The sequence below is a fragment of the Mandrillus leucophaeus genome, unplaced genomic scaffold (genome assembly GCF_000951045.1).
Source record: "Mandrillus leucophaeus isolate KB7577 unplaced genomic scaffold, Mleu.le_1.0 Scaffold235, whole genome shotgun sequence".
Lineage (NCBI taxonomy): Eukaryota > Metazoa > Chordata > Mammalia > Primates > Cercopithecidae > Mandrillus > Mandrillus leucophaeus.
Window position 1 is genome coordinate 4,387,931 of NW_012102421.1, and position 26,623 is coordinate 4,414,553.

Below are 26,623 nucleotides of genomic sequence, written 5' to 3' on the forward strand. Positions count from 1 at the left end.
AGCAATGTGTAATCACTCCAATTTATCCACATCTCCGCAGGTTCACCAACACTTGTTGCTTTTGGTCTTTTGATTATAGTCATTGTAGTGGGTATAAAATTGTATTTCATCAAAGGTAGTTTGGGTTCTTTTTGTGCTTTTGTTGTAATATCTAAGAAATCACCCCTCAATTCAAAGTCATGAAGATATGTGACTATGTTTTCTTCTAAGAGTTTTCTAGTTTTAGCTCTTACGTTTAGATCATTATTCCATTTTATACGTTTGTATATGGGATGAGATAGGAATCCAACTTTATATTTTGCACGTGGATATCCAGTGGTCCCAGCATCATTTGTTGAAAAGATTATTCTTTATGCATTGAATTGTCTTGGCGTCCTTGTTGAAAATCAGTTGGCCAAAGATGTATGGGTTCATTTCTGGACTCTCAGGTCTTTTTCCTTGATCTATGTATCTATCCTTATGCTAGTTCTAGTACATCTGTCTCTACTACTATAGCTTTGTAGAAAGTTTAGAAATTTGGAAGTGTGAGTCCTCCAACTTTTTTCTTCCTTGACAAGATTGTTTTGGCTATTCTAGGTCTCACTATTTGCATTCCCCTGATAACTAATGATATTGAGCATGTTTTTATGTGCTTATTGACCATTCGTGTATCTTCTTTGGGGAAATATCTACTGAGAACCTTTGTTCACTTTTTAATTGGGTCATTTGGGTTTTTATTGTTGCATGGTAAGAGTTCTTTCATATATTCTGGTACAAGTCTTTTATCAGATATATGATTTGTAAATATTTTTTCCTATTCTGTGGTTGTCTTTTCAATTTATTGGTAGTAACTTTGGAAGCTCAAAAAGTTTTAATTTTGATGAAGTACAATTTATCTATTTTTTTCTTTCGTTGCTTGCACTTTTGGTGTTTCATCAAAGTCACATAATCTTAAAAGTGATGTAGTGAAAATAACATACACAGAGTTGGATATAATGTGCTTTGTATACAGTAGGCACCCAACAAGCCAAGTGTTATTTATCCTTATTCCTTCTTCCTCACAGGTTAACTATAAAAGTCAAACGAGATAATACATCTTAAAAATTTTTTTAGAAGTTCCACACATATACAGAGTGCACTAAAAATAATACTCTGTATATGTGTGAAACATTATAAAGAATGTTCACATACACTATCTCATTTGATTTTCATAACCAACCTGTGAGGAATATGTTTCTGATAATGAAACTACAACACATTATAGTGATACTTGTATTAATTAAGTATATTTAATATTAATTATACTAGTCTGTGAAATTAATTATATTCTTTGTATCATTTATGTGAAAACATATAATGAAAATGGCTAAAAATATACCATATTAGCTCTATAATTTCTATCACTGAAGTTATATATAATCTGATTAATAAATTTAAGATCTATTAAATAACTTAGATGTGTAAGTTAAAGTATTAAATAGCAACTCAAGGAAGACTAACAAATTTTTAAATATAATTTAATCAATATAATTTATTCATTTAAATAATGGATAAATGGTTAAAATTAATAAAAATATTAATCATTTTTATATTGTCAAATTGAATTCTTGAGAAAACACCACAAGTGACACATTAAGATCTGTTTTTGGCCGGGCAGTGGTTCATGCCTGTAATCCCAGCACTTTGGGAGGCCAAGGCGGGCGGATTACGAGGTCAAGAGATCGAAACCATCCTGGCCAACATGATGAAACCCTGTCTCTACTAAAAATACAAAACTTAGCTGGACATGGTGACGTGCACCTGTAGTCCCAGCTACTTGGGAGGTTGAGGGAGGAGAATGGCTTGAACCCAGAAGGTGGAGGTTGCAGTGAGCTGAGATCACCCCACTGTGCTCCAGCCTGGCAACAGAGCGAGACTCTGACAAAAAAAAAAAAAAAAATTTAAAAAAATTTTTTAAAAAAGGTCTCTTTTTAAACATGCTTATAGTTGGTTTTAAATTGTTCTTCAAAATGATATAGCACTTCTTAAATCTTATAGCATTAATTAGCATCATTCATAAAATGACTTTACTAAATACAGACAGCATCAGTTCAACTTTCTATATAAATTAGTTACACATTCTTCATTAATGGAAATTTATTTTGTTATATTCTGTGTTATAAGACTCTTAGCATGGCTGAAGTATAAAGGTTAGGACTAATGGAGTTTTCTAGGTAACTGAAAGCTTTTCTAAAAGCACAAACTTTATTTTTTTACTTTAATAATTTTTGAAGGAAATGTTTCCAGAATATCCCCATATTTATATAAATAATCATATAAATAATAATTTAATCAACCAGCCTTCTTCCTTCCTTCCAAACTCAAGAGCCATCATTATAAAGAAACAACTCAGGACCTATGTCAATATGTTTTTAAATGTTCTCCTAGTATAGCTTTACATTCTGTTGTTTACAATCAACATTATAGCACAAGTGTTTCCCTATGAAATCATAATATAATATAATTTAATTGTTCCATGATATATCATATGGCCCTATGGGTGATGTATTGTCTTTGCCTCGGGGACAACTTCCCCCTTTTCTTTTCTTTTCTTTCTTTCTTTCTTTTTTTTTTTTTTTGAGACAGAATCTCGCTCTGTCGCCCAGGCTGGAGTGCAGTGGCTTGATCTCGGCTCACTGAAACCTCCACCTCCTGGGTTCAAATGATTCTCCTGCCTCAGCCTCCCGAGTAGCTGGGAATACAGGCATGTACCACCACGCCCAGCTAATTTTTTGTATTTTTAGTAGAGACGGTGCATTCTAGTGGTTCTTTGGGGAACCACCCTGTTCTCCATTACATGTAGTCAGGTTGGGATCGTCACTCAAGGTGCTCTGTCATTTCTTCCCTGGCTAAAGGGGTGGGTTCATGATACAGTGGGAGCCAGGCAGATCCCTTCCAGTTAATTTGAATCTTGAGCAGCGGGACACAACGATTGGCACTGATTCATTCAGAGAAAAGGGGCTGGCCATTTGTTCCTGCTACCCAGATCTCTGGGGCTATTTTCAAGGTCCAAGCCAGTTCTTCCTTTGATTCAGGAACGTCAGTACTTACTAGCTACAATATAGGACATTCAGTAGTGCTATGTATAACTCACTCTATATTTAGTCAGCTATAGGTGGAATATGAATTTGCCTTCAGAGCCTCATGTTTTCTTTTCCTTTTTCTTTTTTTGAGACAGAGTTTTGCTCTTGTTGCCCAGGCTGGAGTGCAATGGCGCAATATCACTCCTCATGTTTTCTATCTGTAAATATTTTTCAGGGTTGTTGCAAATATAAAGATAGTTAACCTATTAAAGCACCCAGTAGAGTATTGGCATAAATATGCAATACATTTATTTCCAATAAACTTATTTCTTTCCCTTAAGTTAGCCACAGTAAGTTCTCATTGCCTGTTGTCACAGAATCTTCCCCAATACGTGCTCACAGGATTAATCACGTCTCCCACATCCCTGGCCCGTGGCTGCTGCTAACATCACTTGTTCCTTCTCCCATCACTCCACAACTACTTCTGTGGCATATGATATCGTTGTTTCCACTGGAGTCAAAGCTGTTTGGAATGGGAAAGTTTGTCCAGTATTTGGATGCTAGATAAATGATATTATTCTTCATATTTCCTGTTTCATTTTGAATTCTTAGTTCTATAAACTGGGAGATGTAATTTTATTTAAGTAAATCTTCTTCAACGTAGCTACCGAGTTGTTTGTAAGAACACTTTTTATAAATATACAATAAAAATGTAAAAACTTTTCTACTTTTAAAAAGAAGCTTTCCCAATTAAATGTTGTAATCTTCAAAATTCCTAGATAAAATTGAATATAAATAACATATATTACAAATTTACAAATATGAGAATGTGAAGAAGGAGAACTATGGATAATACTATACAACATTATCAACCACAAAGCTTAGTTAATTCTTCTTTACATAACATATTTACCTCTATAAAACAATTTTTAAGCCAGCAACAATCCATAACATTCTTTCATTTTGTTATATTAGATTTAATTGCTACAATAAATATTAAGGAGAAGACGACACTGATTTTAGGAGCACCTAAGAAAAAACAACATGTATGAAAACACATTAGGAAATGTTTGGGCCGGGCGCGGTGGCTCAAGCCTGTAATCCCAGCACTTTGAGTGGCCGAAACGGGCGGATCACGAGGTCAGGAGATCGAGACCATCCTGGCTAACACGGTGAAACCCCGTCTCTACTAAAAAACACAAAAAACTAGCCAGGGGAAGTGGGCGCCTGTAGTCTCAGTTACTCGGGAGGCTGAGGCAGGAGAATGGCGTAAACCCGGGAGGCGGAGCTTGCAGTGAGCTGAGATCCGGCCACTGCACTCCAGCCTGGGAGACAGAGAGACTCTGTCTCAAAAAAAAAAAAAAAAAAAAAGGAAATGTTTGAAACAAGACTTACCAATCTGCTGAACATGTAACAAGTTGACAGCATATTCCACTTCGATTCTCAAAGACGGAGCCCATTCTGTTAATCTATTTTTCAAACATGAAAGAGAAATAAAATTGTTTTTCTCATAGCTATTTACCTTTTAAATTCTTCTCTTTTTTGTTTTAAATGTTAATAAAAGAACATACTGGCCGGGCTTGGCGGCTCATGCCTGTAATCCCAGTATTCTGGGAGGCTGTGGCGGGGTGGATCACGAGGTCAGGAGATCGAGACCATCCTGGCTAACATGGTGAAACCCGTTTCTACTAAAAACGCAAAAAATTAGCCGGGTGTGGTGGCAGGTGCCTGGAGTCCCAGCTACTTAGGAGGCTGAGGCAGGAGAATGGCATGAACCAGGGAGGCAGAGCTTGTAGTAAGCCGAGATCGCGCCACTGCACTCCAGCCTGGGCAACAGAGCAAGACTCTGTATCAAAAAAAAAAAAAAAAAAAAAAAGAACATACTACTATCTCAGAAGTTTGGGAAATAGTTTTTAAAATTAAATACTGTTCTGCAATATATTCTCGTCTAGTCTTTTGTCACAGAAACATTTTTACATAGTTGTAATTAGAATGCATATAAATTTTTATACTGAGATTTTTCACTTCACATAATTTGAACATTTACCTGTATATTCATAAATTTTATATATATATATATATATATCTAACTATACAGTATTATTTTCAGAAAGCATCTCACTCTGTGCCCCAGGCTGGAGTGCAGTGGCACAATCTCAGCTCACTGCAACCTCAGCCTCCCAGGTTCAAGTGATTCTCCTGCATCAGTCTCCTGAGTAGCTGGGATTACCAGCATGTGCCCACCACACCCAGCCAATTTTTGTATTTTTAGTAGAGACAGGGTTTCGCCATGTTGGCCAGGCTAGTTTGGAACTCCTGGCCTCAAATGATCCACCCACCTCAGCCTCTGAAAGTGCTGGGATTACAGGCATGAGCCATGCGCCCGGCCTCATAAATTATTCTAATCCTTTTATAATATACGGATGATATACCACCATTTCATTATCCATTATTATTAGAAATGTAGGCTCTGACAATTTTTCACTGAATCGTACAGTAGAACATAGGTGCTTTTATGAGGTTGCTAAGCAGGTAAGATCAATGGGAAAGAGGCTAAATGTTAAATGAGACACCAAATAAAAGTGTGCCATGACTGTTGTAAGACCTGACTTTTTTATAATTACGGGCATAACTGCATGCACACAGAGGATTCACAGGAGGGTTTATGGTTCCTCAGGTCCTAGAAGGTCCAAAATTCCAACCCACTAGCTCTCAAAGAAGGCAGCAGGCTTTGAGACAACCTGTGAAGATGCCACTCTGGAATTGAGAGGGAAACACATGACTTTCCCCAGTGCTCTAACCTCCTGATAAAGCTGATGAGCAAAATAATAAACAGAGGTGGGGCTTCTAGCAGCAAGTGAAATTAGGTAAAAACAGGGGTGGGGAAGGTATAGCTGGTGCCCAGGTCATGTCTGCAGGCATCCAGAAGCCAGGCAACCACAAACCTGATGGACATCTCTGTGGCCTGAACTACCAACTTCCACTCATTCCAGAACCTGCATGGTGTTACCTCTCTCTCTACTGAGGCTTTTCTGCTATAACGAAGTCAGAGACCCCAGAGATGTGCTTGCTCTGGGGTTTTATGTTTTAATGACTAAAACTCCAAAAACATAACAGTATTATAGAAGTTTGGAAAACAGAATATTTTAGAATCATATATAATTCTGCCTTACAATCTCTTCCAGTCTTCTTTCATGGAAACACTTTGACATGATTTTTCAAGGTATGCATATAATTTTGTATCTAGATATACAAATTGGATCATTTCTTAGTATGAATTCTCTAAAACTGGAATTACTGGTCAAACAATTTGAAAATCTGGATGACTTAAGAACCACCTTAATGACTAACTGCATTCCAAAAGTTTTATGTTGAAATCAGCAATGTGTTCTGGTTTCACCACTTTATTCTTTTTTAATATATTAATCAAATTTTTCATTTAAAAATTAAATAAATCCAAAATGGCACATTATTATTGCCTTACTATTAATTTCTTTGATATTAGAATGGCTGAATGATTTTCATGTTGATTTATTGTTTTATTTGGTAAGTCTTTTGCTTATTTATCAAAAATTTTTATATTTACCATATTTGGTACAAATATTTTCCTCCATTTTGTTATTTGTACCATATTTGGTACAAATATTTTCCTCCATTTTGTTATTTGTTCTTTACTTTTTATTTTTTATTGATGTATAGCAGATGGACATATTTTGGGGGTATATATGATATACTGATACATTCATAAAATGTTTAAAGATGAAATCAGGGTATTTGGCCTATCCATTACCTTAATTATTAATATTTTTTTTCTTTTACTAGGAACAATCAAATTATTCTCTTTTAGCTATTTTGTAATATATAATAGATTATTGTTAATTATGGTCACCCTACTAATCTATCAAACACTGGGTCTTATTTCTTCTATCTAACTGTATATTTGTACACCCATTAATTAACCTCTCTTTATCCCTCTCATTATTTAATTTTTTTTTTTTTTTTTCACTTAGAGATGGGGTTTAGCCATGTTGCCCAGGCTGGTCTTAAACTCCAAGTCATCCTCCTGCCTCAGCCTCCCAGTGTTGGGATTATAGGCGTGGATGAGCCACCATGCCCGGCCTCTCATTATTTTTTAACTTAGAAATTTATATTTGTACATTTTGAATCTGTCAATCATTCCTTTCTGATTTCTTTCAACATTAATTATCTTTGAAAACTATCTTCATTCCAGAGTCTGATATTCTATTTTGATTTACTATATTTTTATATGATTTGTTATTTTCTTTTGTTTTCTTTTTTTTTTTCTTTTTCTTTTTTTTTTTTTTGAGACGGAGTCTGGAGTCTGGCTCCGCTGCCCAGGCTGGAGTGCAGTGCTGCAATCTCGGCTCACTGCAAGCTCCACCTCCTGGGTTCACGCCATTCTCCCGCCTCAGCCTCCCGAGTCGCTGGGACTACAGGAGTCCGCCACCACGCCCGGCTAATTTTATTTTTGTATTTTTAGTAGAAACGGGGTTTCATCGTGTTAGCCAGTGTGGTCTTGATCACCTGACCTCGTGATCCCCCCGCCTCCGACTCCCAAAGCGCTGGGATTGCAGGCGTGAGCCACTGTGCCCGGCCTGTTATTTTCATTTAAATTTAAAATCATCTCAATGAAATTGCATGCATGGTGTGCGTTGAATGGAAGTGATATGAAGTTCCTTTACTTGTATTACAACTCCCATTATTACATGTAAACTTTTAATATATCACAGAAACTATATGTGGGCTGTTTATTTTGGTTCATTATGACTTTTAAAAGTATAATTGCTTTGCATCATCCATTTGAATACCTCTTACAACTGGTATAATGATAATCACCTCTTACAACTCTAATTTCTCAGAATATTCTTGATACTTCACCTGTTAATTCTTCAAAGTACATAGTAGATCTTTAATGCCCTTGAGGGAAACATTTGGGGAACTTGCCAGTTTCCAAATTTATAGACCCCATGCTTTGTGAGGTTATAGTCAAGTAAGTATACAACCATAAAGACAAACGCCAATGCAGAAGCTGGGCAGTCAGCTGGGCTCATGGACTGCACAACTAGTTTTCACCCACCAGCCTCTCCGCACACTCAATTCCAGATTGTGCCCAGCAAAATTACATGGTATGTCACAGATCTTTAGGGTTCCCTTCCCCCAAATATCTGAGATCATAAATCTTAAAATCATACATGCTAAGGGTGTAAATATTTGCAGTTCATTTCTACACATCAAGCCCTCATTTTCTCCACTATTGTCTTTTTCAGTGTTGACACCATCCACATTTTTTAGTTAGAAGCCAATTGAGTTGAAAGATTGGCCTTATTCTTACTCCAGCTCAGATACCGGTCTGGCAACAGTAACCCAATTTTTTGATGCTTAGTTCCTGGTTATTTCACAATTTAAGTGTAAATGAATTGTTGACTTGAAACATCTTCTTTGCATAAAATCTGAAAATGTATAATTCAGCAGGAGAAAAGTATAAGGCCATCAAGTCTCACCTCAAATGTGTCAGACAGCCAGTGTATATCTGTAATTACTCTCTTATGTCCATTTTCTATTGAAGAGACTGCACAGTGTCTGATATACATTGCTTCTTTATTACTCTCCGGTTCAAGGAGAAACATAGGCTGAAAAATATTAAAAGAAAGTTAAGTGCTAATTTCAGAGGGCTGATGAATGAACTCATACTTTACTTATCATCCCAATTAAAATTAACAATTTAGAGATATACTAGTTCAAGGAAAATCATAAATTAGTGTTTCTATATATCATATATTTAGGGAATAGGATTATCTACTTTCCCCTTCAGTTTGGTCTAAGACTGTATCTCTAAACTTAGCAAGTATTATTGACCTACTCCATAAAGAATCAATGAGACATCTCATTCTAGAGGGAGTATTTCTTTGTGCCTATAGAAGGCCGCATCTCACCATTCTTTGGTAAGAGACTTGTTGATGTTAAGGCTGAAGAATTGAGCTGGAGTAGATGTGTAATATGGTTGGTAGGTATGGAGTTGGGAGCTGAGGAATCTTCTCAACCCTCTTAACAGAATCCATAGCCCCACAAAACCATGGTGTATTATCATCAAATATGATGTAACCCCTTCATTTTATACATGAGAAAAGCTACCCTGCTGAGGTGAGGTGGCACGTCCAAACTCATAGGACTACGGTCCACAGCCTGGGTATCTGCTCTTCTGTCCAGTGCTCTTTCAATCACTTCACTTTAGGCAAGTCACATGGTCCCTTCATTTCATTTAACAATAACAACCAGACAGAACTTCATATCCTTGGGTAGATGGTGGAACTTGATTCATTGTGTTTTAATCAAGGGCCCACATAAAAGTGATTCAGAGCGTGTTCACAAGCACAGGTGAAGGCTTGGGAAATAACATTCTTTTATTTTTTCCTTTTTTCTCTTGAGTTTTTATTAGCCTTGGCAACTATATTATATACTTTTCCATAAACTCTTAAATGGAAAAACTTGCAAATGAAATGTTCTAAAAAGCTTACCTTCAGTGTGGCTTTTTTACTTCTACTACCACCTGCCTTAATGTTTTCTATGCGATCTGCATGTGCGGTGATATCCCACATGACAATCTAAAACAGAAATAAATGTTATCATAACCTTTTCAGAAAATATCTAATTGAGTCTTAATTTTCTTTTAACTATTGGTTTGTAACCTGATAAGTCAATCACCGTAGAGGATAATCAAATTTAGCTTGTATCTTAAGTAAGTCAGCAATTTTTAAAGCTAGTATAAAAATGTTTTCTTCTCTGTAAAAGTATCTTTAGCATTTTCATTTTTGTGCTCACATTAATAAATGCCAGTATTTTTTAAAAATCCAAAATAAATGTCATGCAATTCCCTTTGCTTTGGGAAAAGTTCTTCCTCTGTTTTTGGAAATGTGCTGTGATTGTAAGGACCGTTGCTTTGGACCCAGGAAAAAACAGCCCATACTCCAGAATTGAGTACAAACACCCGACTGTCCAAAGAAGACTTGGAAGTGACGATTTTGATTTAATTGAATGGCCAACTCTGAATTCTTATGTATCTAGATGGCCATTTTTTAAAAAAAAGTCAGGATAAGGTAGAAATGTAACACTAAATTAGGTTTCCAATGACTAAAAGGTATTTCAGTACACTAAAGTTTTAACAAAATGTTAGGAGTACAGAATTGTAAGTGATTTTATTTTCATCATGTGCTTTTCTGAATATTCTAAAATAAAGTCACGTTACCTTTGTAATGAGTGAAAAAGGCATTTCAGGATTTGCAGGGCTTGGAGGATGGGCTCTGAGTCATTATGAACCTCAGTTATTGTTGAACAAAACTGAGGGAGAAAAAATTGTTTTCCTGGTTATTTTGGTTCTGGATAAATGGACATGGAAGCTGCAGGCATTTACATTTTAACCGCAAGGAAGTTTTTCAAGCCACACACACAAAAATCATATACCCTTTTAATGGTCAAACCCACTCAGTCACAATGAATTTAAACTTTGACCATAAAACAGCTTTACGATTGTTTTGCTTCACTAGAGAAACAGGATATTGGAGGATAGGATCTAAATTTGATATTAGATAACTTAAAAAGAAGATAAAAGCAAATAGTATCTATCTATCTATCTACATATAATCTATATATATATCTCTCTATCTATCTATCTATAAATTCAGTGATGTATGTATGCTTTCTAGTGAATTTCTGTTTAAGTTTTGGATCACCCCCTAACTCCTACTCCCAGGGAAATTTCAGAAGAGGCCTTTTTTTCCAAGAGGTAGTAATGCTTGTAGCTTTTGTTCTTCCATGGAATCTTATACAATATGTGGTTCGGTCCCAGCAACACAAATAGATTTCACCCAGTTCTGTTTCAGTTTTGAAGCTGAGTTACCCTGTGAACACCTCAGGAGTTGATACCATGTGTAACACGTCTCTATACCCTGCTTCCTGGTGTGGTGTCTGGCACACAATTGGCATGCCTTCCTTCTGCTGAATTGAATCCTTAAGTCCAAGGAACTGCCAAATCAAAACTTATTACCAAAGTTTGTCTACATTAATACATAGCTGAAAAAATTCCATTTAAGTACCTGCCCATTGATACAGCCTCCAGCAATGATATTAGGATCACTCGGACAGAACTTGAAGCAGAAGATGTCATCTGGGCTCTCCAGCATTAACTAAAGTAAACCCAGCAAATTCATGAAAGAATGAGAAAACAGATTAAGATCATGGCTAGAAAATAATATTAAGACAGTTAAAAGTCTAATTTTATAGCTATCTATAAGCAAGGTATGTAGAGAGTCTATTCTCAGAGTTCTGCCTCTGAACTAAAAGCTGCTTTTGCTGAATTTTATTGTGCACATTGGCCATATGAGGGACAGTGAGTATGTTCTCAAGGGGACCCAGGTATCCCCCAACCCACTCCTCTAGAAACAAACTGTAGTTATTTTGGGAGCATGTTACAATGTTTATAAACAAAAAGACTATGAAATTCGTGTTCCTGAAAACCATGGAAAGGAAGCTCTGTGAGGACAGGATCTGTGTCTGTTTTGTTGCTTGTTGAATAGTGAGCCAGGCACTCCTGGAGTGGAGAGGAGATCTACAGGGTAGAAAGGTTAGAAAACTCTAGTGAGAGAGTGGCACTGTTTTTGTGACTGATAAGAAAGGGCTAGAGATCTTTTATTTTGCTCTCTGGGTCTATAATAATTAAAGTATTTAGAATCTATTACAGTAAAACTAACTTAATTCAAATGAATTGGGGAAAAGGAAGAAGGGGAGGCCAGGGTTTATTAGGGAAAGTCTTGATTATGCAATACTTTTTAGAAACAAAATATTACTATATTTAAAACATTGAAATAACTTAATCTAACACTATATACCACCCACCCACTAAGCAGATGTCTTATTGAGCAGACCATGAAAACTAGAACCCTGTGTAGCAAACCCAGCCTTCAGCCTCATTTTATTTGAATTGCTATGTGTTTTGGTTGGTTTGAGTGGGGTTTCTGTGTGTTTTGGTTTGGTTTTAGTTGAGCTATTTAAAATTGGGCGATTTCATACAAAATTCCAAATTTCTCAATTCTCTTAACAATGGGATCACCTGGCAACAAGAGGGCAGCCAGCCTAGAGACAGGTAATGCACTCTCCAAGGCCGCAGTCCATACCACTCCCCAGTGCTCTCCCACACACTCACTTTTATTTATTATCCAGTGATCCTTGGAATTGAGGAAACTCATGTGAAACTAAAATCTATTTGCATTTGACCAACTGGTATTTAAGTAAAGTCCATAAAAGAGTTTGTTTTAAAAATAGTTTAAACATTCTTCTTACAACCTTTGAAAAAAATAGCATGTTGATTTGTTCAATAAACAAATTGTAAACTTTAGTTTTGCTCAAACTGAATGATGACAAGTTCTGCATTGAAGAAAGCCTAACTTTATAAATGTTTACAACATTACATGATTATAAAGTACTTTGCAATAAAAACTGCTAAAGGTATACATGAAAGTAGTATTTGAAAATTTAGGCTATATGGGCAACTCTTCCTAATTACCTGAGGATGTATAGGATCAGAGAAGCTCCAGAAAAGAATCAGTGATGGCTGCAGCAATAATTTACCAGAAAAGTGAACTCTGTCTTCAAAAGAAAGTCGCACGGCCACCGACACAGCTATTAGCCCTGATTGAAACACAGGTAGAAATTAAAGTTGGCAACAACCATATATGGAGAGATGTCTCTAGCTTTTGCTTTTCTACACAGCCACTCTTCATTTTCACTTTGTCCATAGGAGACCAAGAGTTTTCTTAGAGCTCTGTTGGCTAATGTGGTTGCCACTAGTTACATGTCACTTATTTAGCACTTGAAATCTGGCTGGTCCAAACTGACATGTACTGTTAGTATAAAATATACAGGGGACTCAGAAGATTTTGGAAGAAAAGAAAATCTTGTTTTGTTTCTTTTTTGTGAGGAAAGGGCCAGTGGAGGGTGAAAGGAGGAAGAAAGAGGACAAATATCTCTCTTTCCATGTTTCCACCTTTGCACAACCCTACCTACCTCCCTTGGCTGCTGAGCTCTTTAAAGGAGGCACATTTCCTCTCTTGTCTAGTCGTCAGAAAGGCAGTGTTAGGAGGAAGAAATTTAGCTTTGGGAGAGCAACAGGCCCAAGCCAAACCCAGACTCTGCATATGCCACCCGGGTGACCTGGGCAAGTCACTTCCCTGAGTTGAGCTTGGGTCCTTTTGTTGTGAAACAGAGATGATGACAGGTGTGTGTCCTACAGGGTTGTTGGGAGGACACTTGACAGTGAAGGTGTGGAAAGCACATGGCAGGTACCTAGTGAGCACAGAGCAAATGGAAGGTGTCTTATTGACATTGAGCTAGTTTGCAATTTTACATATGAAAGCAACAGACAATTTCAATGTTATCACAAAAGGGGATCCCCATCATTTCCGTTTCACCATAGATAGTTGGATGCCACGAGACACAGGTAATCATTTTCTCCATTGGGCTCTGAAGGTCGGTAAAGGACTGGTACTCTTTCAGGTGGGTATCAGTCTTGTCCCCAAAGGTGCCTTCTTCTTCTGCGAGGTGTTTCCAGTCATCAATAAATGTGTTCGTGATTTCATTTTGCTGCAGGGCTATTTCAACACTAATTTGTAAAAATAAAAAGCAATTAAGATATTGGATTTTAGTATCCAATAATGTGACTATCTTAGCAACTCCTCCTCCTTCATTTATACTGAACAAAAAATAATAATTCTCAATTATACTTGGCAATAATGATTAACCTCATTTGAAATAAATGACTTAAGAGAAAAAAAATCATGGTGGCATGTTACTCAGAACTTCGAGCAACTTCATGATCTGCTTCAGTTTCCAAGCCAAGGCTGTACTCTCTCCAGGTCAATGCCTGAGCATGCAGCTGCAGGGATGGCTGGGCCTGGCCAGTCCTCCTTGTGCAGCACTCCCACAGCAGGCGTCTTTGCTCTGGAGCTCCTGCTGGGTAGGCTGAGAATTTGTCTGATGCTCTACCTTCCTGGTCCTGTCTCGTACTCCTTTATTTTTCACAGTGTAATCCTCAGTAAACTTCTGCCTCTAACTTGATGTCATTTGCTTCCTGGAAAGCCCCAACTGTCACAAATGGCAATTTTCTTAGGCATATTCTGTACTAAATGATCACTTATCCTAAACAGGATAGCCCCAATACATACATAATTCAAAACAACAAATAAGAGATTCCAAACAAGGGAAGAATTGGAGTTTAGAAGTGTGTGCATGTGTGTCTGTGTGTGTGTGTGTGTTTGTAGTTTTAGTTGTCACAATGCCTGGGAGGTGCTACTGTGTTTAATTCCATTACCAAACCTCCTGCAATGCATGAGACAGTCCCCAAAATGAAAAATTATCCTGCTAAAAATACTAATATTGTTCCTTTAAGATACCATCTGAGTGCTAGGATCATTTGCTAATAGTTAAGGATCTTGGTTTGACAGGCTCCTGCCTTAAAATAGTTCCTATGATAATGATTGTCCCTCTTTATGCTTAGGTCTGAAAGCTCTGCATTCTCCCAAAGTCGCTAAGAGCCTCGCACAATTAGAATGCCACCCAAGGTTTTGCCCTAATGATCAAAATTGTAAACTTCTTGGTTTTATATAGGTGTGGTAAGCTGAAAAAGTGATTCTCAATTATGAATTTCTTAAAATAAGAAAAAAACCTTTTAGATAGTTCAATATAAACAGTAAAAATAGATACTCCTAAAATATAAAAAAGGGCACCATTTGATACCCCTGTCATTGATCATTACACTGATCATTGCCTAATTGAGTCCTCTCTTGGTTAAATTCTTCTTGTACTTCATCTTTCAAAATAGACCCCTTTCCTAAGACCTGGCCACTTAAAGTGTGGTCCAGTGACCACCAACATGACCTGGGGCTGTTAGAAATGCAGAGTCACAGGCTCCACCCCAGACTTACTGAGTCAGAGCCTGCATTTTAACAAGAGTCCTCAGATGATTCATAAGCACATTGAACACTGAATAACCCTGTGTAGAGGACTATCGAGACTTAAACAGTTTCCAGTAGAAGCATTAGTAAGCATTTTCCAAATCATATTTCCTTCTGGTTAAGCCTAAATGAGAAAGGAATTCTCATGAGAAAAGTTAAAGACATGGCTTTCGCTCTGGTTTCCTGATTCTACCTCCTCAGCCAGAATGGGGAAGTAATTCAAACAGAAGAAGTGAAAACACATCTTTCTTCTGGTTTCCGGTTTCTTGCTTTCCTGGAACCATGTGGCTCCTGAGAGTAACAAATTGGAGGCTGGTAAAACTGTTGTCTAGGAATTTTAACTCTGAAAGGAAGGTTTCTTAGTTGTTTTGTGAATCCCCCTGAAGTTCCTCTCTCTCATTTCATATCATTGTCTTCTTTTGCAAATAATGCTTCCTTTAAGTTTGTTTTAGATAAAATTCTATGAGAAAAAAATTTCCCATTTCTAAAAGGGCTTTCTTCCAGAACAAAATCAGGCTTACCTTAATTAAAAACTACTGAATAAACCTGAAGCAGTTTTAAAGCTGGAAGTTACATTTGCAGTGATGTAAACATGGGTTTCTTATTTACTCTTGGCCAGTGCTATTATAATTCCTGTGCCAATTTTCCTCTTTCTTCTTATAGATCTGGCTTCTCCTTCCCACATCTCAGGGAGGGAATCATAAAGCTGTCCACTATTCTTTTCTTTATAAGCATGGCAATTCAGAGGGAAGAATAAAAGTCCAGGTCTAAAGATAATATACAGTGTGGATTTATTTTGAACATTTTTTTATTACCTCAATATCTAGTTTTCTCTGGATATTGATTATATGTAAACAAACTTCTCATTTTTATTATTCTTACAGGAAAAATTGTAATGACTACTAAATTTTGATAAGGGGAGGGGGAAACTCAGGTTTTCTTATTTCTACCTCATTGCCCATATAGGAAAAATTATAGCATCCTTCCTGTGAATGAGTGGCAAATAATGTTCTCTCTGAATCATTAACTGAATTTTTGAGCCAGAGTCTCCCTCGGTATAGGTAACAACTTTGAAAGTTGTTGGAATTTTCAGGATATTTAATGCAGTCTGAAAGAACCAATGACATTTCTTAAAAATAAAAAAGCTTAAAATTGGGCTATATATGAACTTGACTACCAAGTTTTTCATTTTGGAAAGAAACAGAAACCAGCCTATCGAATATAACAGACAGACTTGTCCTCCATTGGATCCACTTCTCTAAACTCTAGTATCAGCTTGATGAGAACTTGTCAAGTTGTTTCTCTGGTTTAGAAGCCCCAGAACTCTACCCAGGGTCCTACTAACAGCTTAGGGTACATTTTGAAGATGCTTCTCTTTCAAAGCCAGTAAGAGTGCAGGAACACAGGAATTGGTGATAAGAGGGAAATGTCCAAAAGACATTTGAATTAAATTCAGATTCTCATCTACAAAGATATTTTTGCAAATACTTATCATCATCATAACGTCCACAGCATTCTCCTCATCCTACAAAAAGTTAATGAAGAAGAGGAGTTAGGAGTGGAGAAAAAGACTTACATAAAAGTAACCATGGTAAATACAAGTAATTGTTAATTTGCAATTAGGAAAACATCCTCACACACTTAACTCTTCACACTGTTTGATGTGGCCTTAGCTTGAGAGGGCTAAGATGTTGCATAGCAATAGAAAGGAAAGAAATACCGAGAATCTGTAGAATGTGTCATACCTGACAACTGTCTTCATACTTTTTATCTAGATACCATATATGAGATTGTTTATTTAAACCTGTTATTCTATGTAAACATATACATTTTATGTTTTATTTTTAAAATTTATAATACACAATTTTTTACCTTATGGATGCATTGTTAAGAAAATCAACCAAAGGCTTCGATTGTTTGAGTGTCTCTTTTTCCTCTTCTGAGAATTCTCTTGGATAATATTGTGTAGTAGCATTTTTAGGATATGTCCTAATATATTAAAAGAAAATTCAATACCAAAGATTAGGTCAAAGAAGAGCAAATATGGGCCACAACAGGTCAAAAGTGTGTCTTTGTGACAATGATGTTAGGATATTATCTTATTTTATATTTAAATTATGTACATTGAATTTTCTTTATCCTAGACAACTGATATTGACCACTATTCAAAGCCTACATGAATTTTTCTCCAACATAATCAAGAAGATCTTATTTTTGTAAAATTTTTATTTAGAAATCATTTCAAACTTACAGAAAAGTTGTAAGAAGGGTATAAAGAATTCCCATACACCCTTTACCCAGATTCATCAATTATTAATGTTTTGCTATCTTTATCGTTCTCCCTATCTCTTCATTAAGTCAGTGTCCACCTCACCCCCTCGTGGGACATTTGGCAATGTCGAGAAACACTTTTGGTTGTCACAACCTAGACATGTTACTGGTGTCTAGTGCATAGAGCCCAGGAATGCTGTTAAACACCATACAAAGCACAAGACAGCCTTCCCTTAAAGAGAATTATCCAGCCGCAAATGTCAATTGTGTTGAGGTTGAGAAACTCTGCTCTAAACATACAAAACCAGGAATAAGATACATTTCAGCAGTGATGGTGGCAGGAAGGCTTGCTCCATCTAGTATGCTCTTAGTGGCCTCTGTATGTGAACACGTCACATGGCATTGTATCTCTGGGCTTTATTGTCAGTCTCAAGTACTAGACTGGGTGAGCCCTTGATCTCGGCATGTGGAACTTGGAAAAGTCAAATGGCACAATCATTAAGAGTGTGGACTCTGGTGACTGGCTGCCTGGCTTTGAAGCCTGGTTCTATCATTTACTAGCTATGTGACCCCGAGCTAATTATCTAACCTTCTGTACCTGTTTTCTCATCTATAAATGAAATTCTTAAAGTAGCTAGTTCATAGTGTCATTGTAAGGATTGAATGTGTTGATACATGCAAAACTTTAAAAACAGTGCCTACCACATTTTAAGTGCTCAACAAAATACTATGTAGTATTTGTGTTTGTTGAACAAATGTCAGTACAATGCAGAATGTCTCTGTGAGAGGTAATATATCAAATGGAGAGTAATCGGACAAAGCGGTAAAGGGAGTTTTGAGTATGTTTACTAGAATAATTCATTTTTTTCCCCTTGTTTAGGTCAGTATCCATAGCAGAAGGAAGAGTGGTAGAAAGAAATAATATTAGTATTGGAACCAGAGAGACCTGGGTTCAAATCTCAGTTTCACCTTTTAATTTCTATTCTCTAGACAGGGTTAACTAAAAAAAAAAAAACAAAGCCAGGTGCAGTGGCTCACGCCTGTAATCCCAGCACTTTGGGAGGCCGAGATGGGCGGATCACGAGGTCAGGAGATCCAGACCATCCTGGCTAACATGGTGAAACCCCATCTCTAATAAAAGATACAAAAAATTAGCCAGGCATGGTGGTGGGCGCCTGTAGTCTCAGTTACTCGGGAGGCTGAGGCAGGAGAATGGCATGAACCTGGGAGGCGGAGCTTGCAGTGAGCCAAGATCGCGCCACTGCACTCCAACCTGGGCAACAGAGTGAGACTCTGTCTCAAAAAAAAAAAAAAAAGATATGTTTTTTGGTGGTTTTATCAAAGTAGCAACATGCCTAAGAGTCACTCTTATTTTCAAAATATGATTTGTTTTGTTGTTTTTCAGCTAAACTATTCATTATTGCTTCAGGTTTAAATCATGCCCAAAACATTGGGCTTTCATTTTTAACCTCTTTTTGCTTCAGTTTCTCTATTTGTAAAATGGGGATAGTGCCTACCTCAGACAGCAGTTGTGAGGATTGAGTTGATGTGTGTAAAGCACTTAGAAGAATGCCTGGTATGTGGTGGGAACACTAGGCATTTGCTTTCACTGTCATTATTTTTCGAACTTTATCTTTGATTTTTCTTGACTCCCTCCAATATAATCACATATCCTACCTTCTCCACCTCATACCAGCTACCCTTCCTAATTTCCTGCTTGAAGTACCAGCCTTCTTCCAGTCATCTAGGTTTAAACCATTTGAGTTCCTTTTAATTCTTCGAAAATTTTTTTTTTCATTTTGTGGGTCAAGACCTCCCTTATTTCTCATCTGTTTACTCCTTCTACATAGGAACACTGCCACTATTATTATTATCCATCTGTATTCTGAGTCTACCTACTGAGTCTACCCTGGGTGACTCATTCTTGGGACTTGTCTGTACCCTAGTAGGAACATAAAATAAATCTCTGGCTGGCTTGACTTAGAAATTTGTCTCAAAATTCAAGTTCCTTTGGTACTAATATACCACCTCTCTCCTTCCTCTCTTGCACTCACTTCTTGATATTTATGGATGTCTGATGTCCTCCTTCCCTGCCAGGACTTGACTACCAATTCTTGCCTTTCTCTTTAACTCCTCTTGTTTTGGCCTGTCTGTTCATCTTCTTCTCTTGTTTCTGACTCATTTCTTGGCCCAACCTTTGGAGTCCGTATATATGTGCCCTGACTTTAACATTGCATTTTCATGGTTTTTAACCTGTTAGTTCACATAGATCTGAAAAGTATCTTCTGTATTGCATTCCATGTTGCTGAGCCCTGCTTCTCCTGGTCATGACCTGTCTCATTGTATATTTCATAGCTCTTCACTTAACAGTGAATTCAAGTCTGTCATCATTCTGTACATTCTTCCTTACCTATATCCTTTTCTTCCTGTTTTCCCTCCTCCATTCCTTTTTCCCCACCATTTAATAAATATATGCCAGGAACTGTCCTAGGAGTTGGGAACATAGCAGTAAAGAAAATATACAAAGTTTTTATCTCACAGAGCTTAAATTCCAAGGGCAGAGTGAGGAGAAGAGAGACAATAAAAAACACAAATCAAGTGATTATAGCACAATGGAGAAAAATAGAGTAAGGGGATAGATGGTAATGGAGTTGTTACTTTTATTTTTTTTTTGAGATGGAGTCTCGCTCTGTTGCCAGGCTAGAGTGTAGTGGCACGATCTCGGTTCACTGCAACCTCTGCCTCGCGGGTTCAAGCAATTCTCCTGCCTCAGCCTCCCAAGTAGCTGGGATTACAGGCACACGCCACCACGCCTGGCTAATTTTTGTATTTTTAGTAGAGACGGGGTTTCACCATGTTGGTCAGGATGGTCTCGATCTCTTGACCTCATGATCCGCCCACCTCAGCCTCCCAAAGTGCTGGGATTACAGGCGTGAGCCACAGCGCCCAGCTGAGTTGTTGCTTTTATATAGGAGTGTCAGGGAATGCCTCATTTGAGCAGAGATCTGAATGAAGGAGGGAATAAACACAAGGGAAGAGCATTCTATGTAAAGGACTTGTAAGTGTAAACACATCATGTATGAGTATGCATGGTAAATCAAGGAATGAAGAAGCCAGTGTTGCTGGATGGATGAGCAGGGAGAACTGTGGGAAATTAGGACAGAGGGGTAAAGGGATCTAGATCATATGAAGCCTCGTAGGTTCCTTTGGGATGACAGGCCATTGGAAGGTTTTGATCAATGACATGATCTGACTTGCATTTTAATAGGATTACCAGGGCTTCTCTATGGAGAACAGAATGCAGGAGAGAAAGGATGGATAGAGGAAGTCCACTTAGAAGGAATTACAGTAATCCAAGCAGGAGATGATGATGAATGGTCTAAGGTAATAGCAGTGGGTAGATTTTGAAGATAGACCCAACAAAATCCAAAGCTTTTGGTCTGAGTAATTAGAAGAATATCATTACCATTTACAGAGCGGAGGAAGATTCAGCATGGGCAAAGGCAGGAAGAGGTGGAACCGCAGGTATTCTGGGAACTGGAAACCCTCATAGGGCTGGCACACAGAGAGCTTGTTTAGGAACAAGGGATGATGGGGCTGGAGAGGCAGACAGTGTCTCGTCATGGAGGAAGGAGAACCTCATATGCCATCCTAAGGGCTCTGGATGGATGTATTTTTTAAGTGATGGAAGGCAGAGAAGAAACCTAGACAACGAAGTAACACCATCTGATTTGATGTTTAAGAATGATGACTTAGGAGGTAGAACAGAGCAATGAGGGACAACTGCAATATGCCAGATGACAGATGACCAGCACTGTCATGATTAACAGCATCACTCATTTTCCTACTCCAGTCTTTACAATCTTCTATACTTGTATCTCATTTTCCTGTTACGATTTTTAAAGGCATTATTGAATATAATTAGATCTTCCTGAATTGAATTACTCTGTGGAGATCTATGTGTCATAATCATTAATCCATTTCTATTTATTATAAACAGCTCTCAAAATAATAATGGAAGTTATCAGATTTTACTGTAACTGGCTATAAAATTACATACACCCATCACATACTTACCATTTTGTCTGAGTGCTTATGTCCTTTATTTGGGGAATTACTTGCATGCCAACATCTTTTTCAAGTTGTTTAAGGGTAAAATTTTTATCTGGGTAGGCTGTACATTCAATATAGGCATCTTTTACACTGGAAGCATTTTGGTCACTAAACTTAATTGGTGCACCAAATTCACTTCGTTTTCGAGAAATCATATATGTAATCTGTAACACATGTAAACAGTAAAGGTAACACAATGAAGTCCCTGAAGAAAAATTGATGTGCAGGCAACGTTGGTACTCTGCCCAGATCCGCTCAGAGACCTTTGTGCACTTTCTGTGAGCGCTTCCAGCTCTGTGTGCTTTCCATTCGCACAAGCAGCACCTGCTCCTCCTCTTTGGAGGGCTGCTCTAGGGCTATTAGGACCACTTTGCCGGCAGGTGCAAAGAACAGGAAGTAACTAGTAGTTTCATCTTGACTAATGGTAGACTGGCAGGAGGGATACATAAACCCCTCTCCTTGGCTTCTGTTTGGAACAACTCTGAGGTATAATTTACACTCCAGAGTTCTTCTCCGGGTTTGGCTGAAGCGTTCCCTCTGCAGACTTTTGCCTGAGAGCGCAGCCTGGCAGGGTTTCCTCCATATCCCTGTTCAGCTGCTTGTCGTGTTCTCTTCTGGAGCACTTTCCTAATAAACCACTCACACACAATTCCCCCTCACAGGAGTTCCTTTGAGAGGGAATGCCACTATATTGGCTTCCTACAGCTGCCATAACCAAGTACTACAAATAGGGTGGCCTAAAACAACAGAAACTTATTCTCTTACAGTTGTGGAGGCTAGAAGTTTGAAATTGAAGTGTTTGAGGGTTGTTTCCTTCTAAAGGCTCTGAGGGAGAATCTGTTCCCTGTTTCTCTCCTGGCTTCTGGTGACAGCCAGCAATCCTTGTGTTCCTTGGTTTGTGTATCCATCTTTCGAGCCTCTGCCTGCCTCTTTACATGCCATTCTCCCTCTTTGTCATTCCCCTGGCCATCTTATCACAAGGACACCAGTCGTATTGGATTGGGGCCTACCCTACTCTAGTATGACCTCATCTTAAATAGTTATACCTGCAATGACCCTATTTCCAGATGGAATCACATTCTGAGGTGCTGGAGGTTAGAAGTTCAATATACCATTTTTTGGAGACAAAATTCAACCCATAACACCCACTTAAGACAATGACCATTCTTCTATAAAAGCAAACCAAAACAGCACACCAAAAACTATGCCTCCACAGCAAACACAGTAAACCTTATGAATTTCTCAGGAATAAGGGTTGTTCAGCTACAGGGAGGTAATGATTACAGATCATATTTAACCCTCTAACCTGCTTTGTAGATTCCGTAACTGATTCTTCCTCAATTTCTTTTTCACTGCCCAAAGAAACCCATGGTTTAGAGACAGGTGGTTTATAAATATACACATCTTCAGGAATATATTCTTTATATTCCTCTTGTTCTTCTGATACTTCTGGGGGCTAAAGTAAAATAAATAGCATTCTACAATATATGCCCAAGTTTAGGTTATAGCTATATGTACATATTTTGCAACAAACTTTAATATAAATTCATTAAGCACTTTCTTACTTTTTTTTGTCAATTCATACTTTTGAATTACGAAAAGGAAACAAAGCAAAAGAAAGGAAAAAGAAAAAAGAAAGAGATCTCAAGAATATAGAAAGAAGAAAAAGACAGTAGACAAGAAGATATATATATATATACACACACACACATCTCTATATATAGATGTGTATATATATACATACACACACACACTGCTGCTTTATTTGTAATAGTAAAAAAAAAAATCAACCAAATGAATATCAATAGAGGAATGGATTGATGACACTGTGGTAAAACCATAAAATAAAATTCCATAGAGCAGTTATAATGAACAAATTTTATCTACATATATATGGTATCTAAATGTACTGATACTTATAGATCCTAGAATTTTATAATTTGGTGAAAAATGAAGTTGCAGACTGAGTATAAAAATGACACAATTTTTATGTGAATGTTAAGTTAATAAGACTATAAAATCCATTATTTGTGGAACATAAATACATGGTAAAAGTATAAAACCACAGACAAGAACAGTATGTAACAATTTAGAATAATGGTTCCTCATAGGGAGGAGTGAAGAAAACGGAATTAGGGAGGATATGAGAGGGAGTGGAATATTGTCTGTAATTTTTATTTATTTTGTTAAAAAGTTTCAAAGTAAATATAATAAAAATTAATGTTTTAAAATTCTGGATAATGAAGTGTAGATATTTGTTATACTACTCTCTAGTTTTTTCTATACATTTAAAATATTTCATAACAATAAGAAATTAAAAACAGAACAGCAATCATAAAAATAAAATTGAAAATGTTAAGGCTAAATGAAAGATGATTTTTAATTGTAAACCGTTAGCTTTTATTTATTTTTTTCTTTTTGAGACAGGGTCTCGCTCTGTCACCCAGGCTGGAGTGCCGAGGCATGATCATGGCTCACTGCAACCTCCACCTTTCCGGCCCAAGTGATCCACCCATCTCAGCTTCCCAAGTAGCTGGGACTACAGGCACAAGCTACCATGCCTGGCTAATATTTTTATATTTTGTGGTGGTAGGATCTTGCTATGTTACTCAGGCTCATCTGGAACTCCAGGCCTCAAGTGATCCCGCCTCAGCCTCCCAAAGTGCTAGGATTACAGGCATGAGCCACTGTGCCCAGCCTAGATATTTTTTAATTATATGGTTTCCCTTTATTCTTATTGCTTATTGGACAGCCACACAAACCTCTCTGTCATTCTCAAACAATTTAACCAAACCTCCCAAATTGCTTCCTTCAATTTGACCAAACAGGGATGGAAGATCAGAAAGAGAGTCTCATACATCTGTTACCTTTCTTGCACACCTTGAACAAAGGGCTTTACCTATATGAATCCTCATGAAAGCCCAGGAGATGTGCAATAATGGTGTCACCATTTTACAGATGAGAGGCTCAGTAACTTACTCAAAGTTGTGGAGATGTCAAGAAGAGAACTAGGAAAGCGGTACTCCAGATTCACTGTTTCCTCTCTCACGATGTCAATGAAGGGCAAGTCTGTTACCCTGAGATACTTGATTTAGTTCATCCCCCATTTACTACTTACTTATTCTAGGTGCCAGAACCTGATCTGGGTCCCAAAGAAACCAAACTAAACAAGAATAATAATCACTATATTTAGGGATCCTTCAGAGGTACCGCTTCCACTTCCTTCTGCTAATCAACAAATTGCCCAGCCTGGGCAACATAGTGAGACCTCATCTCTACAAAAAATAAACAAAATTAGCTGGACGTGGTGGTGCACGCCTGTAGTCCCAGCTACCTGGGGGGCTGAGGTGGGAGGATCGCTTGGGCCTGGGAGGTTCACGTTGCAGTGACCATGATTGTGCCACTGCACTCCAGCCTGGGTGACAGAGCAAGAGCCTGTATCAAAAACAAACACAACCACAACAAAAACAAACAAATTACAAGGCCTTGGGGTTTGCTCACATTTAAATAGTTTTCTTTGCCCTCTTCAGTTCCAATAAGATAAAAGTTAAGTCCATATTTGAAGTCTTTGTCATAAACAAGCAGAAGCTCATTTCCAGGATATTCCTACAAAAATATAATTGAGAGAGGAAGTTAATGTTCAGTGGTCACTTGGTTTATTTTGACACTAACACAAAATTCATATTTCTCTAATCAACCAATTATAGAAGATAACTGTTGCGCTAATCTATGGCTGATAACATCAAATTGCAAAATTATTTTATTAACTTTAAAAAGCTCTTAAAAATATAATGCATCCAGGGAAATTTACATGCACTTTTACTTCTAACAGGAAAAAAAAAAAAAGCAGTTTTTGTTTGGTATTGTGCTCTGTAGCATGCTTAGAGATAAATCAGAGCCAAAATTATGAATTAAACAATTAAAGCAGAAAATAAGGATAGATTCATATTCTAGTTAAAACTGGGCAAAGGCGGAGCATGGTGGCTCATGCCTGCAATCCCAGCATTTTGGAAGGCCAAGGCGGGCAGATCACTTGAGCTCAGGAGTTCAACACCAGCCTGGGCAACAAGGCAAAACCCTGTCTCGACAAAAACAACAATTAGTCGGGCATGGTGGCCTGTGCCTGTGGTCCCAGTTACTCAGGAGGCTGAGATGTGAGGATTGCTTGAGCCTGGGAGGCAGAGGTTGCAGTGAACCATGATTGCGTCTTTAGCCTGGGAGACAGGGGTGAAACCCTGTCTCAAAAACCAAAACAAAACAAAACAAAAACTGGGCAAGGATGACTTTTTCTGGGTGTGGGATTAGATAACAAGTCATTGATGGAATTTTGCTTTTCACAGAGGATCATCAAACAGGATTCCCACGCAGGGGTGGGCAAGCTAGCACTTGCCCAAAGCAACGGGGCCAGATTTGAACCAACAACCTCTCCAACTTTTGTTATTATGTATCAGGAACTTCTTGAGGTAGGACTGAAAATGAAGAGGGATATTGTGCTTACCTGGACAATTTTTTTGACTGGGTGGAAATCAGATACTGCAGCTCTGTTGCGCAGGTCCTCAAAAATATCCTCTTTATTGATAAGCTTATAAGGTTGTTCATCTGTGATATCTTCATCTATTCGGCAGTTAAATATTTCCTGGGTCTTGGTGGTTAATACTAAAGGATAAATTTCTGGATGACCTAGGAAAGACAAAGTGGAATGTGAACATTAAATATGACCACTTAAAATATTAGCATTAGAAAACATGCAATTGCTTGGTTTTAATAATGATCTTGGTTAAAATTTTAAGACTTTAAAATTATTATTCTTGTATTTAAAGTAAATATATCCATTATTTTTTAAATGCCAAAAACATTTTTTAAAAAATAAGAAAATAACAATGGCCCATAATACCTCTCAAGAAGAAAAACCTCTATTAATATTTTGCTTCGTTTGGCTGGATATGAAATTCTGGGTTGAAAATTCTTTTCTAATTGGCTAACCATAAGTAGAAAGCTGAAACTGGATCCTTTCCTTACTCCTTATGCAAAAATTAATTCAAAATGGATTAGACACTTAAATGTTAGACCTAAAACCATAAAAACCCTAGAAGAAAACCTAGGTAATACCATTCAGGACATAGGCATGGGCAGGGACTTCATGTCTAAAACACCAAAAGCAATGGCAACAAAAGC

At 37.5% G+C, this 26,623-nt stretch overlaps 1 protein-coding gene across 2 annotated transcripts in view; it reads right to left on the reverse strand.

Moving 5' to 3' along the window:
• WDR63 (WD repeat domain 63) overlaps nt 1–26,623 on the reverse strand; it is a 74,899-nt gene that overhangs the window by 27,982 nt on the left and 20,294 nt on the right. Inside the window, exons 4-14 of one of the 2 annotated variants that reach the window (XM_011982123.1) lie at nt 25,947–26,128; nt 24,950–25,054; nt 22,755–22,904; nt 21,413–21,612; nt 16,937–17,053; nt 13,523–13,713; nt 12,619–12,743; nt 11,153–11,242; nt 9,578–9,664; nt 8,564–8,692; nt 4,437–4,510 (exon numbers count right to left, since the gene is read on the reverse strand). In XM_011982123.1, the coding sequence (XP_011837513.1) occupies nt 4,437–4,510; nt 8,564–8,692; nt 9,578–9,664; nt 11,153–11,242; nt 12,619–12,743; nt 13,523–13,713; nt 16,937–17,053; nt 21,413–21,612; nt 22,755–22,904; nt 24,950–25,054; nt 25,947–26,128 (1,450 nt within the window). The remainder of the gene's footprint in view (nt 1–4,436; nt 4,511–8,563; nt 8,693–9,577; nt 9,665–11,152; nt 11,243–12,618; nt 12,744–13,522; nt 13,714–16,936; nt 17,054–21,412; nt 21,613–22,754; nt 22,905–24,949; nt 25,055–25,946; nt 26,129–26,623) is intronic. The other variant, XM_011982125.1, reaches the window with a different exon arrangement.